General features: G+C 38.3%; 2 protein-coding genes across 2 annotated transcripts in view; one reads left to right on the forward strand and one right to left on the reverse strand.

The window, feature by feature from the left end:
• Positions 1 to 17,357, reverse strand: part of TMA16 (translation machinery associated 16 homolog) — a 120,119-nt gene that overhangs the window by 42,214 nt on the left and 60,548 nt on the right. Inside the window, exon 2 of the mRNA XM_088132700.1 lies at positions 15,054 to 15,230. Coding sequence (XP_087988826.1) covers positions 15,054 to 15,110 — 57 coding nt within the window. The 5' untranslated portion in view covers positions 15,111 to 15,230. The remainder of the gene's footprint in view (positions 1 to 15,053; positions 15,231 to 17,357) is intronic.
• On the forward strand, positions 1,170 to 11,809 carry NPY1R (neuropeptide Y receptor Y1). Its single transcript, XM_007425743.3, has 3 exons — positions 1,170 to 1,446; positions 10,116 to 10,977; positions 11,098 to 11,809. Exons 2-3 carry the CDS (start codon positions 10,282 to 10,284, stop codon positions 11,551 to 11,553), a joined length of 1,152 nt encoding a protein of 383 aa, XP_007425805.1. The 5' UTR covers positions 1,170 to 1,446; positions 10,116 to 10,281; the 3' UTR covers positions 11,554 to 11,809.

Genomic DNA, 17,357 nt, shown 5'->3' on the forward strand with positions numbered 1-17,357 from the left:
CCAGCTATTTGGTTGTGCTGTTCAATGTATTCTGTTCCTGCCTGCATCTTACACCCTGCCACTGTGTTTTGGACTGTCTCTGAGGCTCTCTTAAAATTTATACATACATATATTAAAATACATATATACGTATATACGCACACACATTTGATTTCTGGGGACTACACAGGTGCATCCATGCAGTTTTCTTACCATTGCTGTTTTCTGGGATGTTTTGCCAGTCTTTATCCTGGTAGACTGCCAATGTTTCCTGACAGTCTTCCATTCCACTCAATAGACCCAATGTTGCTTACCTTCTCAGCCTAGACAAGGTTATCCACTGGCACATCTGGAGGACATTAAGAGAAGGCAGGAATATGGGATTTTCCCTGCTGGAAAATATGGGGTTTCAACCAAGCCTGTCTCACACGAGCACAACGGGAGGAGCAGCTTTGCTGCGGCCTAGCTTTGCTGCTTTGTGTTGGAGGGGCTTGGATCCCGCCTTTTTTCCTGTTTTTTCTCATTTTCCTTCTCTTCTCCTCATGGCTCTCCATGAGGTAGGGACGAATCCTCTCTTCTCCTCATGGTTTTTGTACTAACATTTCACAACCCCAACATTCCCCACTCTGTCTTATTGTCATTCCGTTTGTGTAACAGGCTTTTGAAAAATAGAAAACATTTTGTTTTCCACATCTACTGAGTTTTCTTATTAAGAAAGAAACATGGAAACAAACCAAACTATTTACACTTGGAACTGGATCAGAAACCTGATCTTAATTAACAGGTGGGTTACTTGGTGGCCCTCCATGTACTGTTGAAGTTCCAATTTTCCAGCCAGCATGGCCAAGCGTGAAGGATGTTGAGGACTCTAGGCAAGCAACATCTGGAGTGTCACAACATGTAGAGGAACTCCACCGTTTCTATCAGTCTGACAAACTATACCCCAGCCTCCTGTCTCCCCACCTGCTGTAGTTATTACACTCCGAGATTGGTTTATTTATTTATTATTTATTACACTTTTTTATTACACTCCGAGATTGGTTTAGGAATGATGGGTTTGGCCACAAGATGGCGCTCACTCCCAAACCACGACGCCCAGCCTCACAAGCGTTCGTAAACCGACAACCGCTCCCGAGAGCGCATCCTTTCCCCTCCGCCTACTGTAGTTCCAACACTTTATGACATTTATTTCAGCATGATTAGACAACCCACTTCAAATGGGGAGCCTACAGGTGATACGCGTGCGCTGGGCTCTTCACCTCCCTCACCGCTTATCATCTGACAGCTGGGTAAGAAGGTGGACTTCAGCTTTAAGGGGGACGCCTCCCCGTCTCCTCGCTAAGATTCAGGATCGGCAGCAGGCGAATGCCAGGCAGTCTGTCCTGATCTGCCTTCGCCAGGTCAGCTATCCGTTTGCTCCAGCCTCCCGGATGCTTTCAAAAACCGGAGAAGGGGCAGAAAAGTCGGGTAAGGCTCCTTTTTATGACTGTTCTACGCGTTTCTCCTTTTCCTTCTGTCCTGACATTACAGCGTTAGGACCTCATTCCATTCCATTCCATTCTTCCCATGCTGACTGAAGACAACTAATTGCGCGCCCTAAACTATGTGTTGGTCCATGTTGCACGCATACCGTTGGGTAATTAATACGTTGGGGTGGGGGTGATGATGATGTGAACTGCCCAGAGTTTTCTAGCCCGTTTTAGCCAGCCCCTGCCGCTGCGGTTCACAGCTTTTGAACGCTTCTCCAGCCTCCAAACTTCGGAAGAGATCTTTGGGTAAAGGAAGGTGTTAGGAGGGAGGTGAGATCTGTAAGCCTGGAAGAGATAAAGGGTGGGGGAGGCTTTGGTAGCTCCTGGCAATTTACCTCTCTCCCATCCAAAGCACCGCGCCCGCTCAGAGTTCTGGAAACCTGCAGTTCCCAGGCAGGCGATTCCCTACAAGCAGGCAACACGCTGCAAAGTGAGCGCGTCTCTGGTGCCGAGGAGCCGATCCGAAGAAAGCAGCTTGAGCGAGAGAGTTACCACTGCTCAGCTTTGTCCGCCTGGATGGAAGAATGTAAACCACGGAAATAATGCGCCGGAGATGGAAAATCCCTAAGTATCCTGCACATCTTTGGTCTCTGGAAGAATAGGGACAGCAGTTTCTTTGATCCTGAGGCCAGGGTAAAAAATCAGGAGCCATCCAGATGTTCTCTGTTTTCACTCCCACAGTCTCTGACTGGTGATGGAAATTGGAATCTAAAACAACTGAAGGATGCTCTTCTGCTTCAGGAGCCAAGTTAGACACTGGTTTTCTCTGTTGACAAAAAGTGGAACCCAGCCCCTCCTGTCCGTGATAGCCTGTCTGAAGAAACCTGGTTACTCTGCCCCTCTCTTCGCTAGAGAAAGGGGAAGGATCCCTCCTACGGTATCTTAATCCAGAGGAATCATCCACAGGCTCTGAAATTTTGGTTGTGTCTTGGTTCGTTCTGTACTTAGTGTTTAAAAGAGGTCAGGAGCCCAACATTCTGTACTGGGCTGAAGGAGGCAGATGGGCAGAGAGATGGAGTGTGGGTGTGTATCTGTAAAATTGCTGTGAATTCACTATGGTATCAAAGAGGTTTCCCGAAGAGAAAGCATAGGAAGGAAGGGAATTAAAACTTGTGCCTGTAACAGTGCATGCTTCAAAGAAGAGGAGGAGGAGAAATAGAAGAAAATCTGAATCCGTCATAACAAATAATGGAAACCTAGATGAAGTGGGCTGATCTGGAAAAATGAAGCAGAGTCAGACTTCAACTCTACTCTGTTAGGAGACCACCAAAAATCCCAGGGCTGTAGGCTAGAGTGGAAAATCACAAAAACATACTGGAAGAAGAAAATGGCAAATCTTTTATGTATTGCTGCCATGTAAAGTATGTAGCCAGATCCAAGATGTCACTAACTCTAGGCCAGTGAGTTTCTACTTTTAGCCTTAAGAGAGTGCCCTAATCTGGTGTTCCCCCCAAAATGTTGAAGTTAAAATGCTGGGGTTTATGAGAATTGAAGTGTAATATACAGTATTTGGAGCATGACAATTCTACAACCCTCAGAGTTTCCATGCTGCCTTTAATTATGTGTTTGCTTATTCCTATTGCATGCATCTATGAACTCGAGGCCAGCTATACTAGGAGATGGACACTTGTCCCAGAGCACTTTGTAGGCTTTGTGGTTTAAAAAGGGACCTGAAACTCTCACCCACCTTCTTCATCTTCCCAAATACCCCAGTGCTACACTTGACCATATCCTATGCACACTGAGTTTGTTGGCTTATTTCCATATAAATGTATTTTGAGTTATAGTTTTGCATCTTTTTGTCCACACGTTTATTAGAAAGGTGTTCTGTTGTCCTATAATATGATTAAAATAATACTGAAGAAAACATTATGAGCCAGTCCTAACAATTCGAATATTACCAGTTCCAACAATGCTAAACAGTTATTTCAAGGAAATTGGACTGGATTTAGTTATAGACTGTCATGCTCAGTGTGGTGCAGTTGTGCAATTCAATATATGGCAACTTCACTTAAAAATAAGTCTCACTTATTAGCAACCATCAGGCTATAAACTTTATTAGACCCAACCACAAATATATAAAATTGTAGGCAAGCTTTTGAGCATTCCACATCTCTTCAGGAAAGATGTTATGAAAGTGAGGAAGGCAGAGGATACTTCAAGGAAAAAAGAGAGACTGGCATGGTGCTAATATAATCAGATCTGCATGCTCAGAAATTTAAAACTGATTGATGGAAGAAGATGAAGAGGAGATGCAGAGTTAGGTGGACTGAGTTCCATGAGACAGCTATTCTTCTAGATGGCAATGGTGGGGGTAAGGAATTATTCCCAGGCCCCCCACATTGAGTATCCTCATCAGAAGTTCAGTTTTAAATTATTATGGACTGATACTTTTTGTAGGCTTTACCTTCTTCTGTCACTTAAAATGTAACCCCAAGAGTTATTTCATTGCTTTACATTTCTCCACTACACATTTTTACTGTGTCATTGACTTAGACAAATACACAATGAAACAAAAAATCCATTGAAACAAGATAGAATAAGAAGAAAGTGATGCCGGAGGGCTATTCTCCCTTTGGCTTCTCTTAAAGGCCTTAAATTGCTTGGGGATTATAATCAGGGACATCTGAAGGGCATCAGACTGGGGAAAGCTAGAACAGGCTTGTGCAAATTTCAGGTTATGCTAGGACTACCCAGATACCCTACAATTCTGAAAATAATAAAAGGTACTTGTTACTTTTTAGCAAAAAGGAGAACAGAACTCATTCCTAGGTAAGCATGTACCTGATTGCAGCCTTAAGCCCTTCTCCAGTATTTGGTTTGAACGGCTTTCTGGATTGGGCTCTGAATCACTTTCTCACCTCCCTTCCTGGAACTTTTAATTAAGTGGACTAATTGATAGTTTGGCCAATGACAGTGATCTTCTTGGGCTGCAGTGGGTACAGAAACTCACCCGCACCTGGTTGGAAATAAGCATCTAGTTATTAGTGGTGATTATTAAACTGTCTCAGGAGAAAAAAAGAAAATAGGCCTGTGTGTATTTGATTTGTACTTGAAATGACTGCTAGAGCTATCTGTCTAGCTTCAAGCCAGCAGGCATCTTAGGAAAGGTTTACCAGATGAAAAGGTGGCAGGATATAAGCACTCCCAAGCAATAGTTGCATGTGTTTTTGAGCTACATCTATGCCATCTGATTTCAAGCACATCCTTCTTGAATTTCCACTGAATTCAGCATAAGGCAGAAATTCTAAGCATATTCCTAAAGTGGTTTAGGATTAGTATACGTTGCCTGTCCCGCAGTTATAAGAGCATTAGCCTACTACTTGTATAACTTTGATTCCATTGATCAGCCAGTTTCGTTTATATTCATATATGTGCATATGCAGAAAAGAACAGGTATGAGGCTTTGTTTGCTTTTAGAGCATGTGTATGTGTATTCCAACAAATACCATCTCTTGCACAGTATGAGAAGAATGATTTTACAATAAACAACTTTCCATCTGCAATTTAAATAATGGTATATGGTTTAATGAATGATTAACTAAGGGAAACTTGTTAGCTGACTTGAGATGGTTACTTGAGCAATATAACCAAATTAACCCTTAAGATTGCAGCACTACTTTTAGATAAGATATGCTGAGGATCCTAGTGCATTCTTCCAAACAAAATGTAAAACCCCTTTGTATTGCTAAGTGCCAGGTGACTGATTTTTTTTCAGGATCCAGAGACAATAAACACACCGATAAGTAAGGAGATTGTAAGCTCTATTGCTAACTTTAGTAGGCAGATTAAACACAAAAGCATAACATAACCAAGCAAGATGATAACAAATCTCTGTTCAGCTATTGGGAGCCCCAGTGGAACAACAGCGGAGAGACCCCAAGACAGCTAATTCACCCAGTGTCAGGTCTGTGTCAAAGCTCCAAAACTCAAGCAATGCCAGGGTATTTTTTATCCCTGTCTTGCACCAGACCATGTGCCAAGAGGTTGATTGGCTACACCTAGTACCAACACCTCATGACCTGACTTTCATCATGCAAATTGACATATCTGTTAGCAGAAGTGAAAAGCAAGCAAGTTAGAATGAACTCTAAACTTCTAGAATCTTCTTAATATAAAGGAGAAATTAAAAGATGTCACTATACTTCTTGAAATACTGTACTATGGTCTTCCGCAATGTCACTTCACTCTTGTCTCCAGATACTGATGATAACAATTCCTAACAGACCAAACCAGGCTTGCTAATGGTGAAGGATGCTGAATACTGTGTTTCAGCAACATCTGGAGTACCACAGCTTGCTGTTTCTCTAAAATCAGGGATATAAAATCTTACTGTTGTTCTTGGATATAACTTGGCAATTCAAAGGTGAGATAGCTTTCAAAGTTGAAACAATTACAGAGTAAAACCATTCACATTTACTTGCTTTTAAATCAGTAGGAAGCCTTACACTATATAAATGAACTCCCTTTCTGACTAAATCACCCCTAAAACAATTTCACCTTTAAAATAATATATAATAACTTTAGAAGAGCAGCAAGAATCCAAGACTAACTGGATCAAAGGCAACTCAGTTAAGTGCTGAGTTCTTTGATTCTTGGGTTTTATTCTTTTGTGTCACTGTTTTTAATATAAACAGCAGGTTTACTATAAACACAGATTCTTCTATGTATTTGTTTGATTTCTGTGGATAAATATTGATTTGCAATTTCTCTCTTTAATTTCTCCTTTCTGTTTATTTTGTTCCCTTATTCTCAGTGGCTGCCCTTTCTCTGCTAGATGTCAATTCTGACTGAGATTAAAGAAATCAGGTTATTTGTGTTTGCACCCCTACTGCTTCTGCAGCCCCAGAAGGAATATTAACTACAAAACAATTTTCTTGTAAGAACCTTGGGGACAGTGTAATTCTAATGAGACCATGCTTGTTCTTTGGCTGTCTCTGAAGCTTTGCCAAGAGAAGAAAAAATGGCAAAGTTAAAAAAAGTGTAATGCTGAAAGTAGATCACCACCACCACCACCATAAACCATACAGGATCAACACATTCATCTTCCTTTTCCTCATTATTAAGTAGAAAATAAATATATTCTGAGGTTCACATTTAGGGTTTTTGTCTGGAAAAAAAAACTATTATCAGCTTCAGATACATAATCTACTTAGGAACACAAAGAGGGATATATTGTTTTTAAAAAGCAGGTTCATAGAGGATTTAGGTTATTCTCCAGATAGGGGGAAATGTGTCTATTGAGGTTGAAAAATTAGAATTCAGGCTACAGAATTCAAGGGTGTTATTGAAACATCCATTCAATGCATACATGCAATTATAGTTCCATTTAGTTCTCTCAGGTTTGCACAACTAGTGACCCACAAGCCAAATATAGTCCACCAGACAGTAGAGAGAGAGAAAAAAAGAAGTTTAGCATACCTTCTGGAGGCTACTGTACATAGCTGATCTCTGATCAACTTGTATAACACAATTTATTGTCATCCTTCTCAGAACCAACTTCTAATGTTTTCAAGTTTATAAAGACAAGGTCAAGCCCAATTATGACCTCTCCCTCAAGGTGAACGCTAGGAGAAACTGAGGAGTAGTGGAATAGCTGTGGGAGGAAAAAGCTTCAATCTCCCTTCCACAGATCTCGGTGTAGCAGAGAAGAATCAAGATCTGTGTTCACACAGAATGCTGAATCAGGCCCACTCAGTGAATTGGAGCAGCCTAGATCAGTTCTATTTTGTGCAGCCTCTAATTATAAAATAAATAAATAAAACAAACACACCTGAAAATATGAAATAAATATGAACATAAAACAGGCAACTTGTTCTCCCTAAAAAGCAAAAGCAAATCACAAGTTTAATTTTTTTTTTAAGTTAAGAAAAAGCACCTATCTACATTTAAGTCCCCCTGTGAGTCTGAAGTCTGTGCCAAGTGGTCTTCCTCAGCACGCCTCTGATTTGTCCTGCACTTAGCCACAAACTAGCCAGCCACATCCACTGCACATAGCTTACAATCATGGCTTTGAAAAACCCAGACAATTAGAATAGATGAATCAGCTATGGTAAAGTTTTCTATGGATATGTGTTATCATAAGAACAAAGCCAAAGTGCTAATTTGCTCAGGGAAATTCTGAGATAAAAGCTCTCACTGTTTAAAGTTTCTCTATTTCTCAAGTTTGGACAATGAAGAAACTATGATTTCAGATGTAACTGTATGACAGGAATAAGCAAGACACAAGAAGGCTTTCTACCAAATAATCATATTGATTTGTTAACTACTGTTTATTTGCCTAGAAAATACCAGTTTTGCAGGTATGTGACACGTGGCTCTCACAGCAGAAATGTTTCATGCCCTTGTCTTAAAGGAGTTACGTTTCCATCCTGTTACAACCCCTGAACAAACCCTACAAACAAACTAATGGATCATCGAACAAATCAACCCAGAGTTCTCACTCAAGGCACAAATGACCACAAATTATCCTTCTTTGGATACATTATGCAAAGTCCTAGCTCTCTAGCAAAGGCTCTAATGCTGAAAAAGTTGAGAGGCAAGAGAAGAAGAGGATGACCAATTGCAAGGTGGATGACTCAGTTACAGTGGCAATGGATGCACTGTTGGAAGATCTGAAAGACCAGGCTAGGGAAGGATGGAGAAAATCTACCTATGTGGTTGCTAAGATTTGACAATGACTTGATGGCACATAATCAATCAATTAATCAATCAATCAATCACAACCCTTCAGCATCTGCTTTCATATGTCATCTCCTCAAACGTTAAGTGCTGGGCAAATACTTTTATGACAGTATCCAGAAGCACTTTCTGCGTCTCGGGTTCTTGATTTATTGTATGATGGTCAGTCTTAGAAGCACTTCCTAAAAAGGTGCAACTCTTTGAAGGATTTTAAACTAAACAAATTATTCCGTTCTTTGTCTTCCAGAAGTCAAATGGTCCAGTCGTGCCACCGCTATGCAGTAGAATGATGGCCTTTTCTCAGGCTTCAATGCAAGCCTCAAAAAGGAAGGGTTGACTCCTTAAAGACATGGCACCTCTTTTTCAGACTGCCATGGAAGTCTGAAAAAAAGTCAGGCAGCTTTAATGACTAGCAAAGATGTGCTGTACTCCTGCAAGGCCTAAAGCACTTTGGCAGAATCATTTTTGCAGATCTGACCTAATATGTAAGATGTATTTAAAAATGAAGTGTAAATAAATGAATTGATCATCATTAAAAATGCAGATGTTTTCATTTACTTGTAATCCAGCTTTCTAGGAACTGAGGTTCTCTCTCTCTCTCTCTCTCTCTCTCTCTCTCTGTGTCTCCCTCTTTCTTTGCTTCCAACATGATATCTTTTGTCAAACAAAAGGAATATTTTATATAATGGTTATTTAATGGTCTTTAACCTAGTTATTACACTATTACAAAGAAGGGCTCTTTTTGTTTTTGTTTTCTTTCACACAATAATGTCAAATGCCAGAAAGGAAAGCAAAAAACTATGGTTCACACTCATTTAAAACTTTACTTGGCATTAGCTGCTCCCTGTTGCAAATAACCCCCCAAAAGTCAAATGGATAAAGTTAAAATGTTCACTAAATAAACACTAAAATGCTATAAAGAATTCATAAATACCACACTCAGCAGTAGGCCTATGCAACACTGCTTTAGATCTGAAAGCAAAAAGATACTTTTTGTATGTGTAAGCCTGTGTCTGTGTAGAAGCCTGAATGTAGCATCCATCTGCAGTTCCTTAAAGGAAGTATGCCTTTTCCCAGGATCTCATTAGTTTAATGAGTTGCTGGCAGCTGCTACTTGCACACCTCTGTGCACTTTTAAGTACTTTTTTGCCTTCCATTCCCAAGTGCTGCATAATCCTACAGTGCAACAGAGTGGTGGCCCTCCTCTAGATTGCTCTTTTTCTGTTTTGTTGATCTAACTTCCATCATTCCCATCCAACACAAACCTTTGCTTCTCTTGTTGGAAGTGATGAGACTGAACACTTTGGCGGAGTACCAGTATGGGGAAAGCTGCCTTTTAGATATATTTGTCCCCGAGTACAATACAGAGTAATAAATAAAATATGTAAGTAAAAAGCAACTTCTATTATAAGAAATATACAACAGTTAATTTTAAACATCCCAACCAATCTTTGCATGCAAAGCAGCTGCATTTGAACTTGGTAGACTTGCTACTAATAAACATTTATAGGATTGGATTAATCCTTGCAGATCCACCTAGACTGTTCTTCTAAAATCCTAGGAGACTTCTACTCCTCAAGAGGATTTGCCTGAATGTTAGTCTGGTAACACTTTCTGACTTTAGGCATAATGAATTATAATTAAATACAATACAAACAATAAGACTTTTCTCTAGATGTTTTAGGGAGAAGAGAGTGGGAATTGAATTAATTTAGGTTATGAAAACTGGTAATCCTGGACTTCTTTCTTGATGTTAATCCAGCTATCGTTCTTGTTGTTGTTACTCTTTCATAACTGAAAATAACGACATATTCATGTCATCAAAATAGGAAGTATTCTGGGTGAATGCCTATAGAATACCTCTGTTGTTATAACCTCAAAACATAAATATGTGAACATTCTTTTTTTTTCTTTTTTCTTTTGCAGATCATTCAAGATTATCAATGGCATGAACATTTCTGTTGCCGCTTTGGCTGGCAGCATGTGGTTTGTGTAATGAGACAAAAAATCGACTTCTTGAATGTGTTTCTGAGAAGCCTATTACAGTTTTAGTCTGTTGCTCAGTGTGATCTTAGGTTGAGAAAAACCCAGTATGAATACATCACTTCTCTCCTTCGCAGGAAATGATTCTGTTCAGAACGTCTCACATGAGGCTCCGGGACTCTTACATTTCCAGGACATTGACTGTCATGTGCCTTTGGCAATGGTATTCACCTTGGCCCTGGCTTATGGAGCTGTGATCCTTCTTGGTATTTCTGGAAATCTGGCCTTAATTATCATAATCTTGAAGCAAAAGGAAATGCACAACGTGACCAACATCCTCATTGTCAATCTCTCCTTTTCAGACCTCCTAATAACCATCATGTGTCTTCCTTTCACATTTGTTTATACTCTAATGGACCACTGGGTTTTTGGGGAAACCATGTGCAAACTGAATCCTTTCGTGCAGTGTGTCTCTGTCACAGTCTCTGTTTTCTCCTTGGTCCTCATTGCTATCGAACGCCATCAGCTGATTATCAACCCTCGGGGCTGGAGGCCTAATAACAGACATGCCTACGTAGGAATTGCTGCCATCTGGACCCTAGCAGTGGCCGCATCTTTGCCTTTCCTAGTATACCATGTCTTAACTGATGAACCTTTCACTAATCTAACCATAGAGGACTACAAGGGAAAATATGTATGTTTGGATTCATTTCCATGGGAGTCAGTCAGACTTTCGTACACTACTATTCTCTTGGTAATACAATACTTGGGACCCCTTTGCTTTATATTCATTTGCTACTTAAAGGTAAGGAAGAGTTTCTTTTGTCATATATCTTGCCTGTGCTTTGTTCTAACCAAAATGACACCTCTAGGATATGCAGCCTTAGGGTTACATTGTTGTTACTGAATTCTTGTTTCCCCACAGATCTATATTCGCTTAAAAAGAAGATGCAACATGGTGGATAAGATGCGGGATAATAAATACCGATCCACTGAAACAAAAAGGATCAATATTATGCTGATCTCAATTGTGGTGGCATTTGCAATATGCTGGCTGCCACTCACCATCTTCAATACGGTCTTTGACTGGAATCATGAAATTCTCCCTGCAGCCTGCAGCCATAATTTACTGTTTTTAATCTGCCACCTTACAGCTATGATCTCAACCTGTGTGAATCCCATCTTCTATGGATTTCTCAACAAGAACTTTCAACGGGACCTACAGGTTTTCTTTCGTTTCTGTGACTTCCACACCAGGGATGATGACTATGAAACGATAGCCATGTCTACAATGCACACAGACATTTCAAAGACTTCTTTGAAGCAAGTCAGCCCTATCACTTTTAAAAAATTTAATGACCATGCTGATGAAAAAATATAGCTGCTGTCATGACTGGCATGGATTTGTGGATAAGCACCATATTTTAAAGAGATTTATTTCTTTTCTACCAACTCTGAAATGTCATTTTCATGTATTTTCTGTTTTGTTTTGATTTTTGTTGCATGTTGTGTGTTGCTATTTTTAAAAATCAGAAGAATTCTTTCTAATGTTATAAAGTAGATTTACGCTGTTTCTGCTAGAGCTTTTCATCATGAAATTTCTTTTCTTTTTTTTCTGTTTGTGCTTTGATATATTTCTGCATCAATTTATACAGTGTATTATTTAAGAGTATTTTATACTGGGGATGAATGAATAGAAAGATAGATAGATAGATAGATAGATAGATAGATAGATAGATAGATAGATAGATAGATAGATAGACAGATACTATAGTATATGGTATTAACACCAAATATATAGTGTTAAAAAATTCCCAGAGAAAAAAGTGTACAGTTTTCCATAAAGCCTTCTATTTAAATTTTATTTTCATACTGAAGTACGTCAGTTTTAGTCTTAGTCATATATTCCAGGAGCAACATATTGAGAACATTATTTTCAAAGTTGCATATTAAAATCAAACAGATTGATATGCATTTCTTAAAGGTGTAAATAATTCAAAAATAAAAGTATCTGTAGAATTAAGTAAAATAAAGAAGCAATTATAGAAACAGTTCAGTCTAATACTAGCATTTTAAAGCTGTTCTTTTTAGGACACGTGTGAAGGATTAATTCTCATTGAACTAAGTGGCCCTATTTTGCATGTCATCATAGTTATGGCATGGGACAGTTTGAGCATCTGCTTAATATCACTCATTTAACTCAGTAGGAATTAAAGCTAGCTCAAGGTCTCTGTAAATACTTAAAACTCAGCACTTCCATTGACAGATATATCTGTAAATGTAATTTTGGGTCAAAACAGCCTATTTCAGTATGTTTTATCTTTGTGAAAAGAACCACTGCAATGAGTTCTTTAACTGGAGAAAGAGCTAACACATTTCCCTTAATACCATAAGCCCAATGGGTTTCTTTCTTTAGACTATGACAGTTATTACACTTAAAAAATGAAAGAAGATCCAGTTGCAGTTCTCTCTACATCTCTCTGTGATGATGCCATAAGTGTGTAGCCTGTGCAGCCTTTGTAACTAATTTGGAAAAATGTGTGTTGAAGCATGCAGGAGTGTGAATGAAGCATCTGTCTACAACTCTATGAAGCAGCTGCATCTTTCCTTAGGACTGTATGGAAGGAATCAATGCTGCTTTAAAGAATTTCAGTCAGGTGCTATGTTCGTGCTGGTTTATGCTTCAAAAAACCTTTTTGGAATCAAAACTAAAGCTCTGCATAGCCCTGTTAAGCATTGTTCAACATAGCTTGCATTCAGCTTTCAAATGAACATACAGTATGCAAGTGGCAAACAACTGATTTTCAGTTGTGATATGTCAAGGTATTTGAAGCAGAAGAGCTGAGCCTGCCAGATGAAAGACTGGAGGTATTAAACCCCTCTGTCCCAGAAGCTCTCTGGTCCTAAACATTCTAGCTCTGTGTCCTACCTTGGTGTGCACCTTGGCAATTACTGCTGCCACAATCTATCTTCCATGGGGTGCTATTTCATGGTGAAAATCCTTAGTGTGTGCAAAAGATCAGGCTTCCATGGCCTGCGCACATTCCTGGCAAGTTGAAGGGGGAAATGATAAAAGGAAAATAAATTCTATTGTGCCACCTCCTGGCCCTGTAGCATTAAAGCATGTGATTAGGAAAACCAGCCCCCACCTTCCCCTCTTCATCTGTGGGAAGACAGACTGATTCCACTGGACCGAAATAGAATCAGAAATTTTATTTTGAAAAACAGTAAAAGAGAGAATGTTAAAAAAAAAATCTTTATAGCTTTAAGTAGTTGCTTATAAAACATGTAGTAGCAAAGGAGATATAAACCCAAAGCTGTTCAAACTACAGCCAGCTTCTGAAAAATTTTTTCAATAGAATCATATACAGGATAAGACCACAAGATGATATATCTGCTACTAATACAAAAGCAACTGGACCTAAAGATGTGCCAATTTGCATAAAAAACCCAAGAACTGAGCTTACATAGAGACAATAATCATAAAGAATAAATTAGACTTAACCAAGAGTCATATAAAAAAAAAAGTATGCAATATTCATAGCTAAACAGGTTTTTTACCTTTCCTATCAAAAGTAGGTATTTTTCCTGAAGGAGATTTCCATCTGTCTCAGTTCTTCTTGGACTCCCCCAAGATCCCTGAGGATCTGTTAAATCTCAGGCTGCCGGGGGGTATGGGGTTGTCAAAGGTACCCCATTTTTCTTCTCAACCTTGGTTCCAAACTTCTGCCTTTATTTTAAAAATGCAAGCCATTTTTACCTCTAGCGGAAAGGCAAGGCTTTGCATGACTGACTTTGTATGTGACCCTGGCATGCAGTTCATGCAGATGTAGAATCCATGTCTGAGATGGACTGAAACTCAGATAACTTGTGACTGTTGGTGAAGGTGGAGTGGGAATTTGCCTACCCATTCACTAAGGTACTAATTTTGAAATATTTCATTTATTCAGTACATATACTGACTTAATCTAATAGGCAGTTTTATTCACATTTTTAAAGAGGTAGAAGATACTAGGTTAGCGATATTCACATTCATGATCATAAGTCAGTAACGTAATTGCAACTTATACTGATAATAAGTGTTCAGATTTCACGATTTATCCTATTATAAATGTACCTACAGTTGGCATAGTATTTATGATGACTTTTGCTTGAAAAATAATTCAATTATTTAAGGTTCCTCATTGTCTCGCTGCAGTGATACAGGAATTTAGAGCTGTGTGAACAGGAGCTGCCTCATCCACATGAAACTGAAAAACTATTCAAGATTGTAGCTACAAAGTTGCCAGCATCTCACAGAACCCAAAAAGTCTCTGGAGCTCCAGCCTGCCAACTATCTTACTAAGAACCTTACTAAGAACATTTCAAAAGTTTTCTTGATAATGATTTCTTAAAATGTGTTCAGAATCATCTATCATCATCAGCTGCATTTGTTATTTATAGTACAGTACTTTTAAATTTTTATTGTGAAATCTTTATGGTTATATCTGCCATAATTGTTTTGTTCCCCCCACCCCAAGAATCCAGTCCCTTTCCCTTAATTTTTGATTATAGGATATCTTAAAAGCTCCTTTATTGGGGGAAAGGTAAACAAAAATGCATGTTGACCACACTGGGTTCAATTGCTCACATAAGTAAACTTGATTCTACTTTCTAGTTTGGACACAGGCAATCAAGAAGCCCTCTGCAAATATGCATGCATGCATAGATATATACATACCCACTCATCATGTTATTCCTTTTCAAGGTAAGCCATATTATGCAAAGGACAGAAAAAGAGTGAGAGGTAGAAAGCAAAATAAATTAAAGCAGGAGAGAAAAGAAAAAGAAATCTAAGTAAATCAAATTTAGACCAACACAATTTACTATACCTCTCCATACCTCTCTGACCTTGCAAACAATGTAGTTTCCACCATATCCATAGACTGATTCGTACATTGCCTTTTGTTCTTTGAACTTCTCATCTCTGTTTGTCCAACCACATCTTTCTCAATCTAATTCTTCCTCCTGATACATTCACTCTTTCTTCATATTTTGGGACTTGTTATCTTTGTGACTCTGTCTGACCAAAAGAACACATCAATGCAAGCCATTTTTGTTATTGTTACTATTATTATTTATTGTAGTAGTCATTTTTTTGTATTAATCTAATTTTTATTCATTACCCATTCATTTCTGAATTTATCTCTTGCTTTAGCAAACACATTTCTTAAGTACTCCATTCCTGCTTCATTCAATTTTATTGTTTGTCCTGACATAGCCCAATTTTATGGGTTAAAAACCCATATAACTAAGTGGAGAGAAGCACATAACCATTTTTGCTGCTGCTGCTGCTGCTGCTGCTGCTGCTGCTGCTGCTGCTGCTTCCTCTTCCTCTTCATTTTTGAGAAACATTAATTTCTTTAAAGAGATCACATATTACCCATTACTTTTCTATTAGTACTTGCATGCCTTAAACATTATCTATCCAATTTTTCCTTCTTTAATAAACATTCACTACACCAATTAATTTACTTGTTGTAATTTTTCATGATTATATATAACTTGCAATTAATCCATTCTATTTTCCTTTTTAAATGCAACGATTTTGTTTTTTTTAATACATTAATTTTCTGATCCATGCTTCTCATTGCATCGTACAGTATATTTAACATTCACTGCAAATCATTCAAGCTTTTGGGCAACAACATGACATTGTCTGAATACACATTATGAATAGCATAAAGTTGCACTGTAGTTCTTAGAGTTTCTTCATTGTGATCTTTTATACCTTTTCAATAAGAATTCTGCCAAAAAACATTTCCTTGTATCCATCACACAGTCTTTCATGCATAATCAAATTAATCCTGCTCTTAGATTAATTCATTTTCTAGGTACGTGCATGCTTATTCCTAAACTGTATAGTTGAAACAGATACTCTTTAAGCAAATACAAATTGTATTTACAAGTTGTAAATACAAATATATACAGTTCTATTTCATTCTTGGATCTCTGAATAGCCTAATTGCTTTTTTAAAATACTTTCTGGTCCCATTCCCCCTCCCCCCTATTTATATCACCTATAGAATAACATTCTCTCTAGATCACATTCATTCAGAACAATTATACGTTTTCTTCTCAGAACTCATCCCTGTTCTTTCATTATTACCATTCATTGGAATGTAACATGGAATTATCACCAACCTATGAATTCCTACTTTCATATGCATCCACAACAATCTAGATTACACCATATTTTGTGACATCCTTCCATTCATAATTAACCTATACCTTCACTTCCACTCATATTTTCATCAGCTCCATTCCATCAAATCAGAATACTTTCAATCAGATTTATTACATCCTTCACCATACAATATTATCTATTTTCCTTTCTTTCCTTTCATTTGTTAATTGATACTCTTTAACATTACTCCTCTTACATTCCATGTTGCAATCTTTCATATCCAAGGTCATCAACAGCTGGCCTCTTGCATATTGATTTTCACCACTCATTATGGCTTTGATCAACCAAGGCTTTCAGTTAACACTTTTTAATAAAATAAAACTAAATTAGTTGTACCAGTTCATGAAAACCCGTGCCACATGCAGCTTCCCTGATAATGGTAAGGACACAAGAACACAGTTTTGCATATATTGCCAAGTATGCAACCATGCATACTGTTGGATGCAAGATGAAGTCTTTAATCTAAACCCTATCTTGTAAGACAACAGACTGTTGTCTGCATCTTATCAACAAAGGGTATGTACAATGTACTGATACAGAATACTGTGGCCCTCTAAATGCTAAAATATAATTCCAAGAAGCTCCAGACATTATGATCAACAGTGAGGGCTGGTTGCTAGGCACTGTGGTGCAGCAACTTCTATAGAAGTATATGGTCTATACCCTTATTCTACTCTCATGGCCAATTTGGTACGTTTCATTGGGAGAACTAAGTAGTAGACTCTTAAGTTTTAAAAATTCTCTTTTTTTAATCATAGCACTTTAAATTTTAAAGCAGAAATAGGGAACCTGGTGATTTCTAGATATTACTGATTATGTTTGCACTATCTCTTGGTGCCCAGGACTGTAGGTGATTTGTCCAAAATATACACAAGGCCTGCTAGTGCTTATAGCATATTAAGATATGTATGGCTACTTTCTGCTGCTCTATATTGATCCCCCAGAGCAGATGGAAAAGT

Source organism: Python bivittatus, unplaced genomic scaffold, assembly GCF_059951505.1.
Source record: "Python bivittatus isolate LINGU-HERP-01145 unplaced genomic scaffold, Pbiv_v1 ctg000070_np1212, whole genome shotgun sequence".
Lineage (NCBI taxonomy): Eukaryota > Metazoa > Chordata > Lepidosauria > Squamata > Pythonidae > Python > Python bivittatus.